The sequence below is a fragment of the Hydractinia symbiolongicarpus genome, chromosome 3 (genome assembly GCF_029227915.1).
Source record: "Hydractinia symbiolongicarpus strain clone_291-10 chromosome 3, HSymV2.1, whole genome shotgun sequence".
NCBI lineage: Eukaryota > Metazoa > Cnidaria > Hydrozoa > Anthoathecata > Hydractiniidae > Hydractinia > Hydractinia symbiolongicarpus.
This window is the reverse complement of record NC_079877.1, coordinates 25,434,805-25,454,261: the sequence shown is the minus strand read 5'-3', so window position 1 is coordinate 25,454,261 and position 19,457 is coordinate 25,434,805. Positions and strand designations below refer to the sequence as shown.

Below are 19,457 nucleotides of genomic sequence, written 5' to 3'. Positions count from 1 at the left end.
ATTCAACTGACAGAAAACTACTTTTCGTCGGAAAAATTACTTCTAATGAAACATGAAAAAAATACGTTTTATATCACTGCAGTTTGCTTATATTCTATTTAGGACGCAAACAAAATTTCAAGATGAGCATATGCTTGAGATACTTTAAAATATTTGTCTAATTCATTTTGAATACTTAAAAAGTATATTCTTATAAAAAAAAGCGCGTAAACCAAAGCAGACAAAAACAAACACGGTATGTCACAATTTAAAATCTATGCAACACCAATATCAGCAATACATTATGTACAAAATATAAAAATAATTTCTAAAAATATTTTTTCAACAAGAAAAACTGCTAAAAGAATGGCTTAAGGACCTTACGAGTAGACAAAAAGTCACTGCTGTCACTGAAACAAAACCAAGAGCTACCATATTACAGTAAACAATCATAGTGATACTCCATATAAGAAGTGCCTTATCTACGTTTTTAACTAAAACAGCCAGAGATGTATACTTGGTTAGAAGATCAATTGTCAACATCAATTCTCATGCAACAAAAACTAAACAGCAAAAAGGTCACGTGAAACGCGGTCTTTTAGGTTGTGGCGGTGCCATAAGACGAGAAGTTGTACTGTTGGTAGTGCTTTTCCAAGCAGGCGGCCAACCATTATCAGCAGATTTTGTATTATTTTTCTTTGTATATTGTCTTTTCTTTGTTCGTTTTCTAAAACATCATAGAACGAGTTTAACTTTCTTTCATACATTGTAAGACCCTGTTTACATTTAAACCTGTCTATGATAAAGTTTTTTACAGGGTTTTGTGCGAAATGAAGCTCGTACTGGTATATATCCCATACCGGTCTGACAGAGATTTCGTACCGGTGTAAAATTTACATATACACCTTGTTGCCTATGTGTACAAACGACGACAACAACATTAACAACAACAAACTCACCTCTTTCCTCCCCCTCCTTTTTTTCCTCCTCGTTTCTGTATTATGGGTTGTTCATAATCCAAATCGTCCGTATGAAAATATGGGGAACAAGTTTCTGATGACACAGGGGCTGGTCGAGGGTTGTATTTTTCATGGAAAGATTTTGTAACCTATAATAAAAGGGTTTAGAAAATAGTTACAGGTAAATTTAATAACGCATGTTTAGACCCTTACATTTGATGATTGACTTTAACATGTTTAAGTATCAAAGCCGTTAAAAGCGATAAAAATGTTTGTACTGATCAAATTTTAATTTTGATGACATGATATTTCTAATTTTACAGAGAAGAAAATCCCATCGACATTTTGCACTATATTTAAACTGTCGGTCAAAACAATCTTTCATACCATTATTTACGACAGACCATTAGTTGGTCTTAGTACCAAAACGACTAACAATTTTTGGGGGGAAATGATCTGATGAATAACAGAACAGAACTCCGCAGTAGTCAATAGACTGCAAAAAATTCTTACCTTACTGACTACTATTACTATTGCGTTAGTGTCGGTAAAAATTACTGTTTTGATTTTTGGATGTTACCAATCAATCTTATTTTGTTTTAATCTGTGTGAAATATTGACAAGCGAACCGAAGTGCGTTTCTGTACTTCAAAAAACCTTCGAAATTCTACCCTTTTTTATATTATTCTGCAAGCAAGCTGTTAAAACGCATTTTTAAGATTTTTAAGTAGCTTACCTGTAGAAAGTCGTCACCCCACATTTCAAACCAATTTGAAGTAATTCCTATGCATTTAAGCATCTCTGTCTTATTTCGTGGCTGCTCCTCGGCCAAAGAATGTAGAACGTTTACACCTGCAGAATAAAAACAGAATGAAATAATTATTAACAGCTAGAAGGGTAGGAGGGTTTTGGTTAATAAGGTTTAAAAAGTAAAATTTTATTGCGTTGAATAATAACACATGAAACTTTTCGTGGATATATTTATATTTTCTATTATTTTTGTCAATTTTTATTTATTGTCAAAATAACGGAAGATATAATGCAAGTTAAAAAAAAAGTTCACTAATGTGAATTTTACGAGAGCAATTATTGTAACATGTGGAATCAAGGATAAGGATTTCCTGTCCAAGGTTCAAAAATGAGAGACATTAATTTTCAATAAAACTTTTCAAATAAAGCCATTGAAAGTGAGTAGGCAAAGCCGATGCATGTCTATAAATTTAAACATTGCAATGGCCAACCAATTATAAGTGGTAAGAAAAAAAAATCCCATCGTTATAATCCCCACCCTTTCAGGTGAAAAAATTCAAAGAAGGGGATTATCGGATATTCAAAAATAAAAATTTAAATAGGAAAGAACACGTTACGAAGAAAAAAGGTGAGAACGTAAAATTTTTGTTGCCAAACAATTCTCATTGGAAAGTCACCCAAAATGCAAACCGTCATAGTAACAATCTAAATTTTTGTATGCAAATTTACATAGATTTCTCCATTTGCATAACAATCTCATTATAAAAAGCAAACAACCATTACCAATGATAGTTTCCGGATTCTGCAAATTGTTTTCGTTCGCCATTTGCGTTCTCAACTGAGACAGTGCATCAAAACATTCGTCAGCTCCATTGATAACATTCTGACTGGTCGCCTTACTTGGTTGTACCACTGATTTTTTCTTCTGCAGAATGTTCAAATGCATCTGTAAAGAAAAGTACATATTAAGTAATAATAATTTCATTTGAATTAAAGGGTAATATTTCAAACGCGCAAGATCCTCTTACTACTCCAAAATAATTAACGGGCCCATAATTAATGCGATAAAAAATTAACGCGAATTTCGAATTTGGATTTTAAAGTGAAAAACATCTTTTCTTTTTACTGCCTTGGAGAATGCAATTTCAGGAAATGTTTTTCAAGGAGTACAATTACGGACTGTCTTAAAAATCTAAATAGGACGTCAGTTTTACAACTACTCATAACCATTCTATTAACGATAGTAATTCTAATGAAGTAGAATAATTCTCTTTCTACAATTGACATGTTATTAACCTAGGTCACAATGCAGTATTTTGTTTGAGTTTTGGATCAACGAAATTCTTATTGATCAGCTCTCCACCGTTCTAAGCAAGATACATTTTACGTCACTCATCCGAAAACTACTTGTACCGATGGGTATGGCATGAAATAGGACTAAAAATAATATTTACTTAAATATTGTCGGTTAACTATTATTTTTGAATATTTTCCAGAGTAATTACTTTAGTATAAGTACTGCTATATGTACGGTATATTAAAAAAGAACAAGCGTTAATTGAAACAGTCACAATACTGATCAACATCCCTAAAAGTCAGTTTCTTTTTTAAACGTAAAAACGATGTCTCTTTTCTCACGTCCAGACGAAGCAAATTGTAGAGACGAGCACCAAAAAAGTCAAACGATCTTCTAGCTAATTCAAGTCTAATTTTCGGTTATTACGTTATAACTGTATATCGCAAAAATATAAATTAAACTTAGTACACAATGCACGCTTTTTTTTCAATTAATTGATGGCACTCTTTAAGATCCAATGTGAGTGGACCTTTACTCGCTGGATTTAAATTTTAAAATATTATGCTAACGTCATCTACTTTATGTTAAAATTCATTATAACTAGACCGTTATTACTCAAAATGGTGCGTTTTAATTTGATGATTTGTCCTTAAGATCATTTTGATACAAACCACATAATGACCAAATCTAGTATAACAGTCCTAATTAAGCGAAATTTTGGCTTTTTTATACTTTAACAACAAGAAATTTACTGCTCTTCGAAAGATCTACTATCTTTTAATTTGTGAACTTCCCACAAATTAATGTTCAATTCGAGGAAGTAAATTCCGAGTTTTTCCTAATAATGCTTGGTCCCAAACCCCCCAAAATGCAGCTATATAACAAAACAACACTCCTACCTGAAATTTATGATTAAGAAGGTCAGATGCACGTGGTCCGAGCTTTATATATGATATGACATTTTCGTGTGCTCCTAACACCAGCTCTTCTGACAGCACGCGTGTAAGTACAAGATGACGGAACAGTCTCTCCGCGTCGTTCCGTTGGTAGGAACCACCTTTGTTGTACAAACTACAGGAATCGTACATTTTAGTTTTCGCATTTTGACTGCCCTAAAAAATACCCCAGAAAATTAAGCACTGATAAAGTCATGTCATAGCCTGCACAACTTTGGAGTTTACTCAAGATGATTTCAACAGGTTTATTCCTTTTTAACCAACAATGTTGAAAATTAAAAGCAATAACGCAAATCTAAAACACATTGAACATTCAAGGATTATACCAGACTAAAAAGCCTGATGATAGCAATAGATTTATATCTGCTAACCATCTATTCATAAACAAAAGTTAAGAAGGGAGATATGAAACTCCAGAAAGACTTATATATATTATATTAAATAACATTCTAATCCTGAATACTAATGACAGATCTAAAATGTTTAACGTATAGCAAATGAGTCTATGAGAACAGTCAACAATGTGAAATTCTCAAATGATTTACAAGCAGAAGACTGTTATAAAAAATAATGTGATAAAGCAAACGTACGAAAGGACACTTTTTTCATTACACATTAACACAGACTATGTGGGAAGGCTGATTTAAAACAGACCAGTTAAGTCATACCTTGAAGATATCCACAAACTGACATAATGTCAGACGATTAGACGCGTTTCGAACTGGCCTTCGGAAATCCATGTTACCGTTATGACATAATTCATTTACAGCTTGACATATAGCTTTCGCATCTGCAGTAACATCAAGCTTTTGGATCTGCGTGTAGAATAAAACAAGTTGACATTCACAGCTTTATTTACCGAAAAATATTGACAATGTGAATTAATAGAAAGTTCATCAAATGGGCCTGGTCACCCATTTGTCCCAAAAAATGGTAAACTATACGTAACACTTTTAATTTGTCTCCCTGGCAGACATGTATATCTCTTCAGTCCAGCTTTCTATTTTGTTGTATAGACATTTATTAAAATAAAATATGTGTTACGCAAAGCATTTCACATAATACATATTTGAGCTGAATGAATACAAATGAAAATACAAAATACAAAAGGAAATTTCACATAATACATATATCGTATATTTGAGCTACTTGGCCTTTTGCCTAAATATAAAATTGTGTGGACAAATTTGTGTTACGCACGGTTATATGCCGTATGTAACACATATTTGATGCGTATATTTATATAACAAAATTGAAAGCTTAATTGAGGGAGTATAGAGGCCTTCACAAAAGATGATTGAGTGTTGCTTTTGGTTCACCATTTTTGGGACAGATTTATCATGCAAGCTCAAATACAGTACAACACAAATAACAAGTGAGTTTGACACAAAACACGTGCACTTATTTTAGATAAATTGACATTGTTTGTTTGGGTTTATTTATGTTTGTTTGGGTGTTATTTATCTTTGTTTTAATGTCGTTTATGTTTATTCGGGTGAGTTAATTAAGGAAAATAAAAATTCGTTTGTGAGCCAACGTTATCCCCCCCATCCCTCCCCTCTCCCATTACTCTTCCGATTTCTCAGTGGAAAAAATCACGTTTGGTCTCCTGGCTATCCCACTATTTTTTTTAAACCTACTAAACTTGTTCTCCTCTTACAATTTTTAGTTACAAAGTAAACAATTTGTAGAATAAAAATGTCAACAAGGGGTTTCAAATCAATAATTGTCAAAAAGGGGTTGTTAAACTTAGTTCAACAGTTCTTATACTAGAAGCGATGTTACAAAAGTCAACTCAGATCAATTTGTAAATATTCAGCATATAAAACCTCTTTTAATTAAGAGCTTTATTAACATTGCAGAATTCCACTTTCTAGGTGTCACATCACAATTTAAAAATATCATGATAATTTTCGTTCGAAAAAACCCCCGTATTTTTATGCTCCTGTCATACCAAATACATGCCTGGCCAGCTAGTTATACAAGCCGTTCCCTACCTGAGAAGAAAAAGCACAATTATCACAAGTAGTAGCAGCGTTTCGTTTGCATTCTTCTGTGTTGAAATCTCCCTCACCAAAATAATGTAGTTGCTGAGCACGTCGGCAGTCCACTTTGTTTTCACAATATTGCACTACACGAAATAGATTGTCCATGTGAACTTTTCGTGTCTCAGGATTTGCATCCTTGTCACTGTCTATCATTCTAAACATTAGGAATAGTTGAAATAATGTTAACAGCAGCAAAACAGAACTGAAATACTAAAGCTCCGTTCTCACTAGACATCCAACTGGCGTAAATCTTTCTGATTTATAAGAGCCTTAGTGCTACTGCGAAAGTAAAAAGTACATGTAGCACAAGTAACTGGGCGTTTCTGCTGATATTAAGGCAAGTCGTCACAATTCTGCGTGTTTTCTTCATACGTATGCATTATATTCCGCACAATGTAGTGACAAAAAGTTTTGAAAAAAAAAATGTTTCTAGTGTGAACGTTAGTAAGTATTTTTTAGATCAGCGTCTAATTGAGGTGTTTAACATACGCTCTACTAACTGAACTACCGATTCCCTTGTATTCTGCATGAAAAACTTATTAAACAACAGCCAAAACACGATGTAATGCAAAACGTTGACCCACCTTCGAATTTTGTACATATCAGCATATTGATAATATAATATACACACAGACTTTCGACCATCTCTTCCTGCTCTGCCGGATTCTTGAAAGTAACCTTCGACTGATTTCGGAATGGTGAAATGAAAAACGAAACGTACATCTGGTTTGTCTATACCCATACCGAAGGCGATAGTAGCACAAACTATCTATAAAATTAAAAGAAAACCTTTTCTAGTGTTCCAATAACCTCCAGTGTTCTGTCTATATGAAAAAACGTGACCATCCAGTCTTGAAATCACAGCTAAGATGATTCCTGAAATGGAATCTAACCAGAATTGTAAGGTGTAAAATTTCAATTTTTCTGATTAATTTTTGAAATTTTTATCAGTGAAGTATGACTACCTAAGGTCACGAAATATGTCAACTGTTAATTTTAATTTTTAAGGGTTAAAATATACCAGTAATCTTCCAAAATAACGTAACAGCGAAAGTTAAAGTTTTTCATTTGTGAGACTTAAAAGCTTTTGAGCAAGCTTCTGCAAGTATAAACATTTGCTAATTTCGTAAATTTGTAAAAGTTATGGTTTTTATAACCTTTTATGTGCTTATAGTTAGTTCCAGGGAATATATACCGGTAAAGTTTTACAGATATCCACGGTACAACATACTTTGATATTATTCTTCAGCCATGATTCATGCACATTACTTCGTTGATTATCAGTGAGTCCAGCATGATACGAAGAAGCACTTACGCCACAGCATTGTAAATATTGTGACGTGCTGTCACAGTCTTTCCTATAACAGTCATCACAAAAAGAAAAAACTATGACAGTATATCATGGATACAGTTATGAGTTCAATACATGACATGGGTTATCACCCACTTTTGCATTTTAAATTCTCAGATACTTCCATCCATCCCTTCTTTCAAATAATATTTGATAATTTGATAACCATACTGGCAGCAGATAAAAAATATTGCCTGCAAAAACTAACCAACATCCAGAAACCAGTCGGGAGGTGTCCCTATTAGTTTTCTAACTTACATTACTCTTTCTTGATTTTTATACTTCAGTACTGTCAATGAATTAATGTAGTAAATCTTGATGGGAAGAGGAAGGTGTAGGACTATATCATTTTAAATGTTAAAAACAAAACAACGATAACAACAATTACAAAACAAAAGCAAACAAACGAACCTTGAAAAACAGTATATAATACCAGATCTATTACTAAACTCTGTTTTTATCAGGGATACCATGTCTGACAGTGTCTTTTTGGATTTCGGTAGAACGGAATATTTTAGGTTTCCACGATTGAAACTTTGCTTAAATCTGATAGTAAAGACAGTAGCAAATTAAATCGCAAGTCTACTTTGGAGAATATATCAAGTGGTATTAGAATAATAAAACACTTTACAAGGGGTATTATTTTAAGAGTAGCTCCGAATACAAGTAAAAAACTAACAACTTATGCTGAAATAATATTTTCAGTTGGATTTTATTACGCAAATTCACAGTGCAATAAAAATGTAAAAGTTTGGGGAGGGTTGAAAGAATCATTGAACATCCTAAAAAGCACCACAGCTTTCAACTAAATAAACAAACAAAAAATGCATTTCAGATATGACTACTTTGTTTTTATGTTTAACAGATTTTCACATGCTATAACTAAATACTTTTAAAAACATTTAGCACTGATCTAACAATGAATGCATTGAAAATATGACATTTTTAAATGATATCTTCAGAACCATGACTTACATTTTTGGAGTCCTCATCTTCAATTGGTTCAGAATGTCAGTTTGAACTCTTGGTGTTGCAGTAGCAGTAAGTGCCATTACTGGAACAGATGGAAATTTATTTCTCAATAGATTAAGTTTTTTGTAGTCCTGTAATAAATAGTATAAAGAAAGAATTCCAGACGAGAATACACATATAGGATGCATGATTTCCTTACTTTTATATCTAAAAACAGTTCTGATGTTGATTATGGAAAAAATTACAAAAGTATTGGTGACATTTAAGCCTTTATGGGATGAAATTTTGAGGTTTCATTGATTATCACCTTTTGACTATTTCATTTTCTGTACCAAAGTTTTTGACTACTACAATGAATTTTAAATTACTACTACTAATATATACACACACTTGTAACAATATATACAACACTTGTAACAAAAACGCAACTGTAGTAAAAATAAACACATGTATAGATGTTGATGAGTTTATTTGACGATGTGTATAAGAAAGATTTCCTAAACAAAACTTAGAGAGTACAGCGAAAAGATGTAACATGACAGCAAAGTTGTGATATATACTTACAGGACGAAAATCATGACCCCATTGACTGATACAATGTGCTTCATCAATAACAAAGCGTTCTAATAGATTTCTAGAATATAACTGCTGGAGTATCCCAGAAAGTCTGGAACTTATGCTTAGTTTTTCTGGTGTAACATACAACAGCTTAATGGATGGCTTTGCTTTGTTTAAATCCAAATAAACTAACTGTTCAGCAGATGGAGTAAGATCTGATGATAAATGTGCAGCAGGTATCTAGACAAGCAAAAAATTAAAATATGATATGGTATTGAAACACAAAACATCATCACTATGCAATGTGATTTGACTATGTCAGACTATGAGCTTTCCTTTAGAACTGTGAATGCTTTTCTTTTAATTTAAAGAATACTGTTATTATAGAAATCACAATGACAGAGTCAGAAATAAAGCAGTTTTGCATTTTTTATTGTGCTATCTATCAATTCTGAGACCTTTTTCGATAATAATAATTCTCCTCTGTTAATTCCTGGTCATTTGCTTTTGATTATGAAGGATATACAATGTGTTATCGTGTTATTTCTCCAACTAAAATTTTGGGTAAACTACTAAATTATATTTAATAAGTTCGATCATATGAAAGTGAACACGTAAGGCTACAATTACCATGTGAATACAAATTCTGCATATTTGATCATACTAGTTTATAGGAATTTCCTATACCATCTTTGACTCACTCATACAACAGGTATCATATTAATAAATGACTTTTGACTTGGCCATATCAATTTAATCAAAAAAATAAAAACAGTAAAAACAAAAAATACAAAATCTTGTTTTTTTATCAAAAAAAGGTATTATAATAGAGGCAAAATTAAGCATGTAATCCCCTTATTATTATGATGTTAATACAAATTACATAACTTACTTTTAGCGATTTTAACTTCTGTGTTTGATCACTGATCAAGGATCTTAAAGGTGAAACAACAATTGACACTCCTTCGTTAACTAATGCAGTTAATTGATAGCAAAGACTTTTCCCTCCCCCTGTTGGCATTAAAATAAAACAGTCTTCTTTATTCAGTGCAGACAGAATTGCGTCCAATTGATTTGCTCGAAATGCACGTAAACCAAATGATGATCTGAGCGTGTCCATTACACGGGGATACCGAGAATGGTTCCTGTGAGCTATGAATAGAAAGATAACAAAACATGAAATACAATAAAATCAGAGCAAGACCGAATTTTTACCAGGTCCAGAAGTTCTTGCTTTTTTTTACAAATTTAAACTAATTTTACTAATAAATATAAAAAAATAACACCTTTTTTCACAAAATTGGTACTAAGCAGTTTTGATGTTGTACCGTGAAATTAAAGGTTAACCTTGCAGAACTTGCAAGATTTACTCTTTTCACGGAGGGCTTTTTTGTTACATTATCACAAAAAAACTTTAAGATGGAATTTGGAACTCAAATAAACTTTCAGAAGTCTGCAAAACAAATCCAAATCTATATTTATTTAAATTGAAATGAAAAGTTGGTTTTTGAAAAGTGACTTATATTTTTATTTTCTTGTGTGCTATATGTTTTTATTTGTTTATGTTGTTAAAGAACCATTTTAATAATGGCTTCCCAAACCAATTGGTATGACTCCATACAAAGGTGTGTTAAAATAAGCTTTAAACCAATCAAATCAGCATCAGCAATCAAGTCAGCTAATAAAAACTGCAAAATTTATTTTGAGTCCACCTAAAAAGAATTTATGTAAGAAAACACATTCTGTCTGTTCATTTCTGAAAAAAAATTTAGCTACACTGGCTAAGAAATATAAATAAAGTGAAAGACTCGTAAACTTACCTGGGTTATGAAGCAAAGTTGGTTTATGTATTTCAGTTGTTTTTTGATAAGGAGACCCATAATCGCCTGCTGTTGAATCAGTACCATCATTTGTTCTTTCCCACACATTGCTAGGTTCAACTGTACAAAACCAAAGATTAAGAGCATGGTTAAAAATAGGTGACATAAACTCATGTTAGGAAGAAGTGCTCTCACTGCAGTTGTTTGCTCAGAAATTAAACATGAACTTTTATGGTGCCTATTATTTTGTGGAAGTTTAATTCAATGTAGCATATAACTAATAGTATTATACTACCAATATAATCAAAAAAAAATTAACACTGCATGTTTGTCAATTCAAACATTTCTTTTCAAACGGGTTATTTACTATACACGTTTGACAGTTATTCCTGAATTTTCTCATTTTTTTTTTTTTAATTTTTGAGTCAAGCAAGTAATCAAACTTTTGAAACCATACAAGTTAGTAAAAATTTAACCATGTTTTGCTAATACAATCCTTATTACAAGAAAAAAACCTGTAATTAACATTAAAATCATTATTATAAGAAGTTTGCTTGCTACAGTATTACAAATTAACATTCTCTATTTTCATTTCTAAACAAAAAATTAGTTTCACTTGCTAAGAAATATAAATAAAGTGAAACACTCGTAAACTTACCTGAATTATGAAGCAAAGTCGATTTATATATTTCAGTTCTTTTTTGATAAGGAGACCTATAATCACCTGCTGTTAAATCAGTAACATCATTTGTTTTTTCCCACACGTTGCTAGGTTCAACTGTAAAAAAGCAGAGATTGAGAGCATGCTTAAATATAGGTGACATAAACTCATGTTAGGAAGAAGTGCTCTTACTGCAGTTGTCTGTGCAGAAATTAAACATGAACTTTTATGTTGCCTAATTATTTGGTGTGGGAATTTAATTCAATGTAGTTTTTTGAAATTTTTGGGGTAAAAATTCAACCATGTTTTGCTAATACAATCCTCATTACAACAAAATAATCTGTGATTAACATCCTCGTTATTTGAACCAAAATCATTATTATAGCGAGTTTAACAGGGTGACCCCAATAAAGAGAATTAAGAAAAATATTTTCTATTTTCAAAAGTTGGTATGAACAAGACTATTGTCATTGACAATTGTCATTTATTGCAAAATTATTCTTTGGCAATTCTATTACTCCTCAGTTTAAAAATTTTAAACAAAGGAGACATAACGAGACGATTCTAAATATAGAATTAACTATATTATCTGTTACTTCACCTTAAAAGCTTCCTCAGTTAGTTTTACATGGAATTTCCAAATGTATTAAGCTTGTTTAATTTTCATAAACTTTATACTGTCGCAACAAAAGCTTAAAGCTTGTTCAGCATGAGAATGTGAGGAGATGCATTAAGTGATAAAACAGATATTTAAACTACTTATGAAAAATACCAGTTTTCGCTTTTTAATTGAATGTCTCAATTCTGATATTATGTTAAAACACATGTTAGACAAACAATAGCTTAGTTTGGCTTTTTCGCCTCCAATCCGCTTATTAAATTCCTATTCAACACCAAATAAGATGTTACCCGTAATACTTTATTTGTGAACTTAATTGATTAAACAAAATTTAAAAATTGAACTAAAAACAATTTTAATAGCTATAGTATCTTACTAAGGGATACACTGCTTGTTTCGTACATAATGTTGGATGATTTGCATTTTGTAAATTCATCTAAAAAAATTAATAGAAACTTTAATAACGCTTAATCAATATCTGAATGTAATCAAATATTGTGACGATTAATTTTCACGAATTTTATCCATATTAAAAAAAAAATTGTCTGAGCAAAAAGTCTAAATAAATCTTGATGAAACTACAAGAAATGACTTATGTGCTATAATCAACTTTACAAAACTTTTTCATTTCTACTTTTTCTCAGCAAATTTTTTTTTGGTACTTGATAAAAATAATGGCCAGCCTTATATCACATAAGCAGGTTCAATAAAAGCTAAATAAGCAGCACCAAACTGCCTTTGTGGAACGCCTATTCATATCATAAAGATTATTCTTTCAGGTAATTCTATTTAAGTGAATGTTAACGTGAGCATATATATGTTTAGGTTATTCGGTTCACACTTCACCTATTTTGTGGCTGTAAATAAAACACCTATCTTTACTGGAAACAGTAAATCAAACTTGATGAGATGGTTCATACACATAAATGTAAAAATAAAGATGCCAAAAAACAAAACAAAGGAAACAACAAAAATAAACCAAAATAGTAAAGCTCAACAAGATTGTGTCTAACTATTTGAAAAAACAAAAAATATTATAGTAATGTTTTAACAGATCGTATTTTGAAGGATTACAATGGTTCATTTTCTTCATTCATACAGAACGCATTTTAACAAATACTTTCACAAAAACCTAAATGTTCTTTTCACATTATGCTTATATGAAACAACAAGTGAATATAACAACTGAAATATTTTCTGATAATGATTCAAAACGTTTCCGAGTAAAAAGCCTTTTGTCACATTATTATCTTGGTCAACCTTAGTCAACTTTGGGTCTTATATTTACTTAACAACCAATTATCTATAGTGGTTTGTACACAAAAAATAAAAATTCATAAAGAACTGAAAGCTTCACCATCTCTAGTAAAGATAGGAGAGAAAGCAATTGATGGAAATTTGCCATTTGTAGTTATAAATTAATTAGCAAAGATCACATTTAATTTAAAAATTTAAAAGGCCGCTACTACTTAATTACTGTGTTACAGTTACTTGAATATAAAATACATTGAAATTTTTTTTGCAGTATGGCCTTCATTAATGTTTTGTTTCCTGTCTGTGGTCATGTCTAATGGGTGGCTTTATTTCTGTATAAATAGAAATCAGTAACATTCACAAAGGTTTTACATTGTCACTAAGTAATATCACATTTTACCAGTGGTGACAGTGTAAGCCTTTTAAAAAAGCTTTTTATTGTGCTTTTTTTATTGTGAATCTTGGGACAGACAAAACTGGTCTGAATACATACCTATTTGTGTTTTTAGTTTTTCTTCTTCTGCAACTAAATTCTTCCTATCAAATACAAATAATAATAGTAAGAAGAAGAAGAAGAAGAAAAGTGAAAAGATCTCTACACTTTAAAATAAAACAAATAAACCCACCATTTTTTCATGCATTCTGATTTTTCTCTTTTCACTTGTGCCAAAGACTGCTTCAGTGTGATTAGCTAGACATATATATATATATAGTATATTATAATTGAGTACATGTGCATTAGCTTGATGGATATTAGATTTTTTACACAAGTCATGAGTCTCCTGAAATTGGCAGTTCACTTAAACTGACATCTCTGGTTTTCGATAAAAAAAATGTTAAGAAGTAGAGCATTTTAGAAATTACGGCAGAATAATGTGGCTTCACAAAAATTCAGTGAATCATCTAACAACCTTGTTTCCTCTTTTAAGTGCCTCTCTTAATTAAACAGGCCTTAAGTCAAGTACCTTTGTCTTTTTTAGAACCTGACTTAAATGAGAATGGAGACAACCTTAGCATAAAATAAGGGTTTTACCTTCTTAAATGACTTGGTGCATATAAAAATCTAATAGCAGTTGTCTGTCTGTCCCTGTGCAAAATGGTACTGCAGTAGCAAGACACATGAAATGCATTATATAAAAGACAGACAAACCTGTGAATTATTCTATAGGCCACTAACTAGTAATTTGGGAATTGTATGACTAAAAGTGTAATGTCACTAGTGCAAGACAACGTTAAGCAACAGTAGAAATTCATTTCTTCACTATTGGTGGAGATGTCCTCAGATAGAAACAAAATGATATTACCAAAGAATCTAACTAAGGACTATTCACAGGTTTTGACAACATAAATATTAATATACAAGTATTAAAAATAATGAGAAATTATAACGCAAGGTTTCACAAGGCCAAATCGACACCATGTCAACAGAGATGAAAAAACCATTGTTTTTCAACACAAAGAAGGCCAGTCTACACAATGAAATAGTTCTTTTAAAATAGCTTGCATAACTTTTACCAAAAACAAAAAATCAGCCTAAATAAACCTTTTTGTGAATCTTGGCAACAAATATTTGATTAAATTACCTGTAGAGTATGTACAGCATTGAATTAAAAAGAAAACAAGTTGTGCAACAGTGCAAAAGCAGCCTTCGAATTTCGCTTCGGCACTCGGCAATTGCTGAAGTAATTGCTGAAGTATTAGCAGTTATAAGGCTTTCGCTTCGGCAATAATATTGCCGAAGAAAAACTTAATCGTCGAATGTTGTAGTTTCCCTTTTTTATGAATATTCATATTATCCATACTCCTTGGTTTCATCAAACAGATATCGCCACAATGACACAAAGAACTTTCTACTGCCCACTAAATAAAAAACATTTAGTCTCGATGCCCCCAGCTATCGAATTCTCTTTTAAGGGAGAATGTTGTAAAACCCTTAAACGACGTGAAGGTAGACGACACGATCCCTTCAACCAATTCACTGCACTGTGTTGACAAACTTAATGCCGGCCCCATAGTTTTATTCAGTTTGGCCTGCGGTTCAAAATGGTGGAGTGACCAAGTAAGGTTGTATTATCGTTCCCAAGAAAAACAAAAACGTCAGGATTAACTCAGTTGAATTTGTTGATGTTTGATACTCGTCAAGGCTTGGCATCATATTTATATTTTTTTCATTTTAAAAAATGTCAAAGAAAGTGCTGAAGTCTGTCAAGGCAATTGCCGAAGGTTTTTAGTGTTTTTGACCATTGTTTTCGGCATTTTTTCTGCCGAAGGACTGCCGAAGTGATTTTGAAAAATTGCGAAGTTACTTCGTCAATTATTTGCCGAAGCAAATATATCTGAAATTCGAAGACTGCAAAAGTAATGCGTATCTTGTATGTGAAATTAGCTGACATTGCGCCAGATTTAAACATTTTTGTCAGGTAAACTTGTTACTAGTCACAATATCTCTCCATTAAAAACATCTACTGCTTGTGCTGTACCATTTTAATATAAATTTTAAACTTTCTGGAACAGAGCACATGTTCTCACACCTGTGGTTCATCATCTTAGAACTTTGCAATAATCATAACTTGCTCAATAATCGATAAAATTGTGTAATTACCACAAATTATTATACTATTACATTATTCAAATTATAACAAAATTCGAAAAAGTCAGTTTCAACCCCAATACCTCTTTAAAAAATGTTTAAAGGTTACGGAAATTGTTTCTTATGCACCTCCCTTCATAAGTGGTTCTAGGTGGTCTTAAATAAGGTGCTCATTTAGAGGTAAGAAAAATCAAAATAAATCAGTTCAAGCAATTTGAAAAGTTATATCTTTCTTTACATATATCATTGATACACGTAATAACAGTAAGGCACACCAGTTGATAACAGGTATAAATTTTAAAGCACCCTTTTAACCCCTCTAATAGGCTTTTCTTGCATAAAAAACTCAATCGATTAATTACTGTACAAAAATATTTTCGCTGACTTGAGATGCATGAAGCATCTTTCTTAAAACAAATGCCAACTTTTTTATTTACAAAAGAAATGACAGAAATGGTGATAAGGTCATACCTTTGAAGTTGTTATTGAAGGAGATGGTGTTGCAGTAGAAGGAGATATTATTGCAGGAGAAGGAGATAATGTTGCGGGAGAAGAAACACAATGTGTTGTAGGCTGTACATTTTCTTTTGACATAGACTGAAAACTAAAAATATGAAATTGGTTTATTTAAACTTAATATACACACAATCTAGGTTATGTTGCAGAATTTCTGAATCTATTATTTCTGCTCTGAATTACAATTGTGCAAAGAACACACAAACCTAGCAGAGTTGTAGATAGACAATTTATCATCCAAAGATTTCTCAAACAGGTCAGCATTGTGGAATGCTAATGGTGATTTCTTTAAAGACTTTGGTGATGGTTTTGCTCTGCTTTGAAATGAATGTGAAAAGTTTTGCTTTGTGGATAAGGGTGTACTCCCAAACAGTGCTTCTTCTTCATCAAAATCAGTGGACTAAAAAATAAAGTAAAAAAAAACATAGACTAATTCTGACTTAGTAGCAATCAAACAAATGGGTGAATCTAAAAACAAAGCAAGAGAAATTTAAAAAAATTATTTAACATTTTTAACACTTCTGACATATACGTGCTGTAGTTTATATAAATTTATTAAAAAAAAAAGAAATTGACCATTTTGTGGTTAATAAAGTAAGTAAGTAACAAAAAGTATAGAGAATTCCATCCTAAACACTAGATCTTCCTTCTTTTAAACTGTATTATGTTGCATTACCACCCAGACATAAATGGCATTGCTAACCTGCGCTAAAGGTTTTATCACTTTACTGTTCCGTCAGTCAAATGCACTAACACTATATCGTTTCTGCAAGTGATTGAATGTTGAAGGGGAACTCAAGTCAAACATTTCTTGTGAATACAAACTTATTAAGACATAAAAAATAACAAATAAATAATTATCTAACAAATTGCTATTCGCTATTATTATAAAGATATGTATTTTAGGTTGAGTTCTCCTTTAAGAAAAATATAAGATACTAAGACTAATTTCAAATAAACAACTACATTCAATAAGACTGGATGAGAGGCTACAATTCTTGTTTTTTCACCCATGTAACTTGTTGCGCTTGAGTTATTTTGAACAAAACTGTATATATAGTACTATAATTACTTACAAAATCATAAAAATTCTGATCTGTGTCATCGTCATCTGTCAAATCAACAATTCCCTTCTTTATGCTAACTGGTGTATCTATAAAAATAAATATTTTACTATAATTTACTATATAATTTTACTATAACTTTTATTGGCATCTATCTAAAGGATCATTTCTTGTCTTCTTTTGTAGTTTAATTTCAGTGGTCAATGATCAGTTGACCAGCAGTTATTTTAACCAACTGTAACTAATAAAACATTATCACCTTTTGTTATAGATTGATTATCTGGCCGTTTGAAGAAATTTCTAGCTACCACATTAGCAAGAGGAGTTACTTTTGCAACTTGTTTAGTCTTTATTTCTGTTTTTTTCCATGTTGTGTCTATCTGAAAAGGTGTGCATTGCTGAAGACTTTTCTTTTGTGTTGGTATGGTTGCAGGTGTTGATGTCAACTTCCTACATAAAAAAAACACATTTTTACTGTATCTTTAATAGAGAATTCCTTTTTTCACTCTTCATACTCATTCTTGTGCAACATATCCAAAATATAATTTTGTGTGCATGCAATAAGTTTTAAATAACTGCAGAACTCAAGAAGTACTTGTTCGTTATACCCTAAATTATTTTGGAAAAGGTTTCTTTGTTGCTGACGGGTGCTAAATTGATGCTATTATCACAGTTTCCAAATTTTTTTAAATATAAAGTAACATCAAACAAAAGGGAATTTTATTTTTTCCATTTCCAAAAATTCGGAATTTTTTAATTTTATTTATTGATTTGTTGTTAACTGGCAGCTTTAACTATTTACCAGTGGCAATTCTCGTCAACCAATCAAAATATTGTCACTTAGGAGCTGATAAAAATTGAGCTTGATGAAAAATGTGGTCATACAATACAAAGGCAATTGTCTCAAGGGCAATAATTGGGCAGGGAAACTGGAACAACTGGTCATTAAAATCAGACAGGTTTGTGAACTCATAAACTAATAAGCAAATTCATACAAAGTGCTAAGTTTTCCATCACCACTTGCACCAACACTCTAAAAAACAGAAACAATTTTGAAAAGGTTTATTTGGTCATCACATTTCTTTAGGAAAATGTAGAAGTTTAAAAAGTAAGTTATTGTTTTTTGGCATTAAAAACATATCTGGTTTACAGCATAATCTCTAAAATCCGTAACTGTTGAATATGAAGCTTTATGTAAATAAAGCTTACCGCTGTTGCAACTTACCTCTTCACTTTTTCGTCGAAATGTAAAACCTCTAAAAAACAACTCAATACATTAAAATTAAAAAAAAATCACAAAAAGTTAAGAAATGTCAAAATTTAAAAAATCATTCTTAAGTGAACTTTTTTTATAACAATAAAAGTTAGATATATATATAAATATGAAAAGTTAGACAGTGATTTATTTATAATGGAGAGATTATTTCAATTATCAATTGTATAAAACAGACAACACTTACTTTTTCTTATGCACTTGAAACTTGCATGCTGTCTGCTCCATTACGTTAGTGATGCAGGTAATTTAATTTTCCAGTCTTATTTATTATATTATTATTTATCTTTTTAATTTTATATTACTTAAATAAATAAGGTATGATTTTTTTTTTAAATTTTAACAATAAACAGTCTTTTTCAGAAATATTTGAGTAGGTGTGCGATGATTCGCAAGTGTAAATCAAGTAATGCATGCGATATAAAACGTACATGCAAAGAATGTTACGCATGCGATAGGGGCTCCAAGGTTGTTTTTTTGTGCATTTATTTTGGGGTAGAAAAGTGGGGGACGTTTTAAATCGTGAACCCCAAACACTATGATTTTTATATTTTTCAGGTCATCACAAGAAAATAGGCAAAAATATGCTTTGTTTTCGAATTAAAAAAATCTTTATCCATGTGGCTTAAATGAAACTTGTTTTCACGGTTATAAAGAAAAAAATCCGTTGAATTCGGACCTGCTTTTGTCAAATAAAGAAATTAACTACAATCAAATCTATGATAAAATGTCTATTTCCGCCTGTAAGTGCATATTTTCAATCTTACTTCATCCGTGCTCCGTCGGCGTT

The 19,457-nt window shown here is 31.3% G+C and overlaps 1 protein-coding gene across 1 annotated transcript; it reads right to left on the bottom strand.

Moving 5' to 3' along the window:
* Positions 1-238: 238 nt before the first annotated feature.
* LOC130636454 (recQ-like DNA helicase BLM) lies at positions 239-19,377 on the bottom strand. The gene is made up of 25 exons (XM_057446188.1): positions 18,855-19,377; positions 18,620-18,650; positions 18,390-18,427; positions 17,654-17,844; positions 17,407-17,483; positions 16,537-16,730; positions 16,286-16,418; positions 13,851-13,915; positions 13,718-13,761; positions 12,347-12,406; positions 11,349-11,468; positions 10,691-10,810; positions 9,763-10,022; positions 8,877-9,110; positions 8,316-8,443; positions 7,752-7,886; positions 7,221-7,347; positions 6,574-6,758; positions 5,939-6,143; positions 4,610-4,756; positions 3,885-4,097; positions 2,472-2,634; positions 1,675-1,790; positions 939-1,087; positions 239-706 (listed from the first exon to the last, which is right to left on the bottom strand). Exons 1-25 carry the CDS (start codon positions 18,893-18,895, stop codon positions 559-561), a joined length of 3,324 nt encoding a protein of 1,107 aa, XP_057302171.1. The 5' UTR covers positions 18,896-19,377; the 3' UTR covers positions 239-558.
* Between the last annotated feature and the right edge of the window lie 80 nt (positions 19,378-19,457).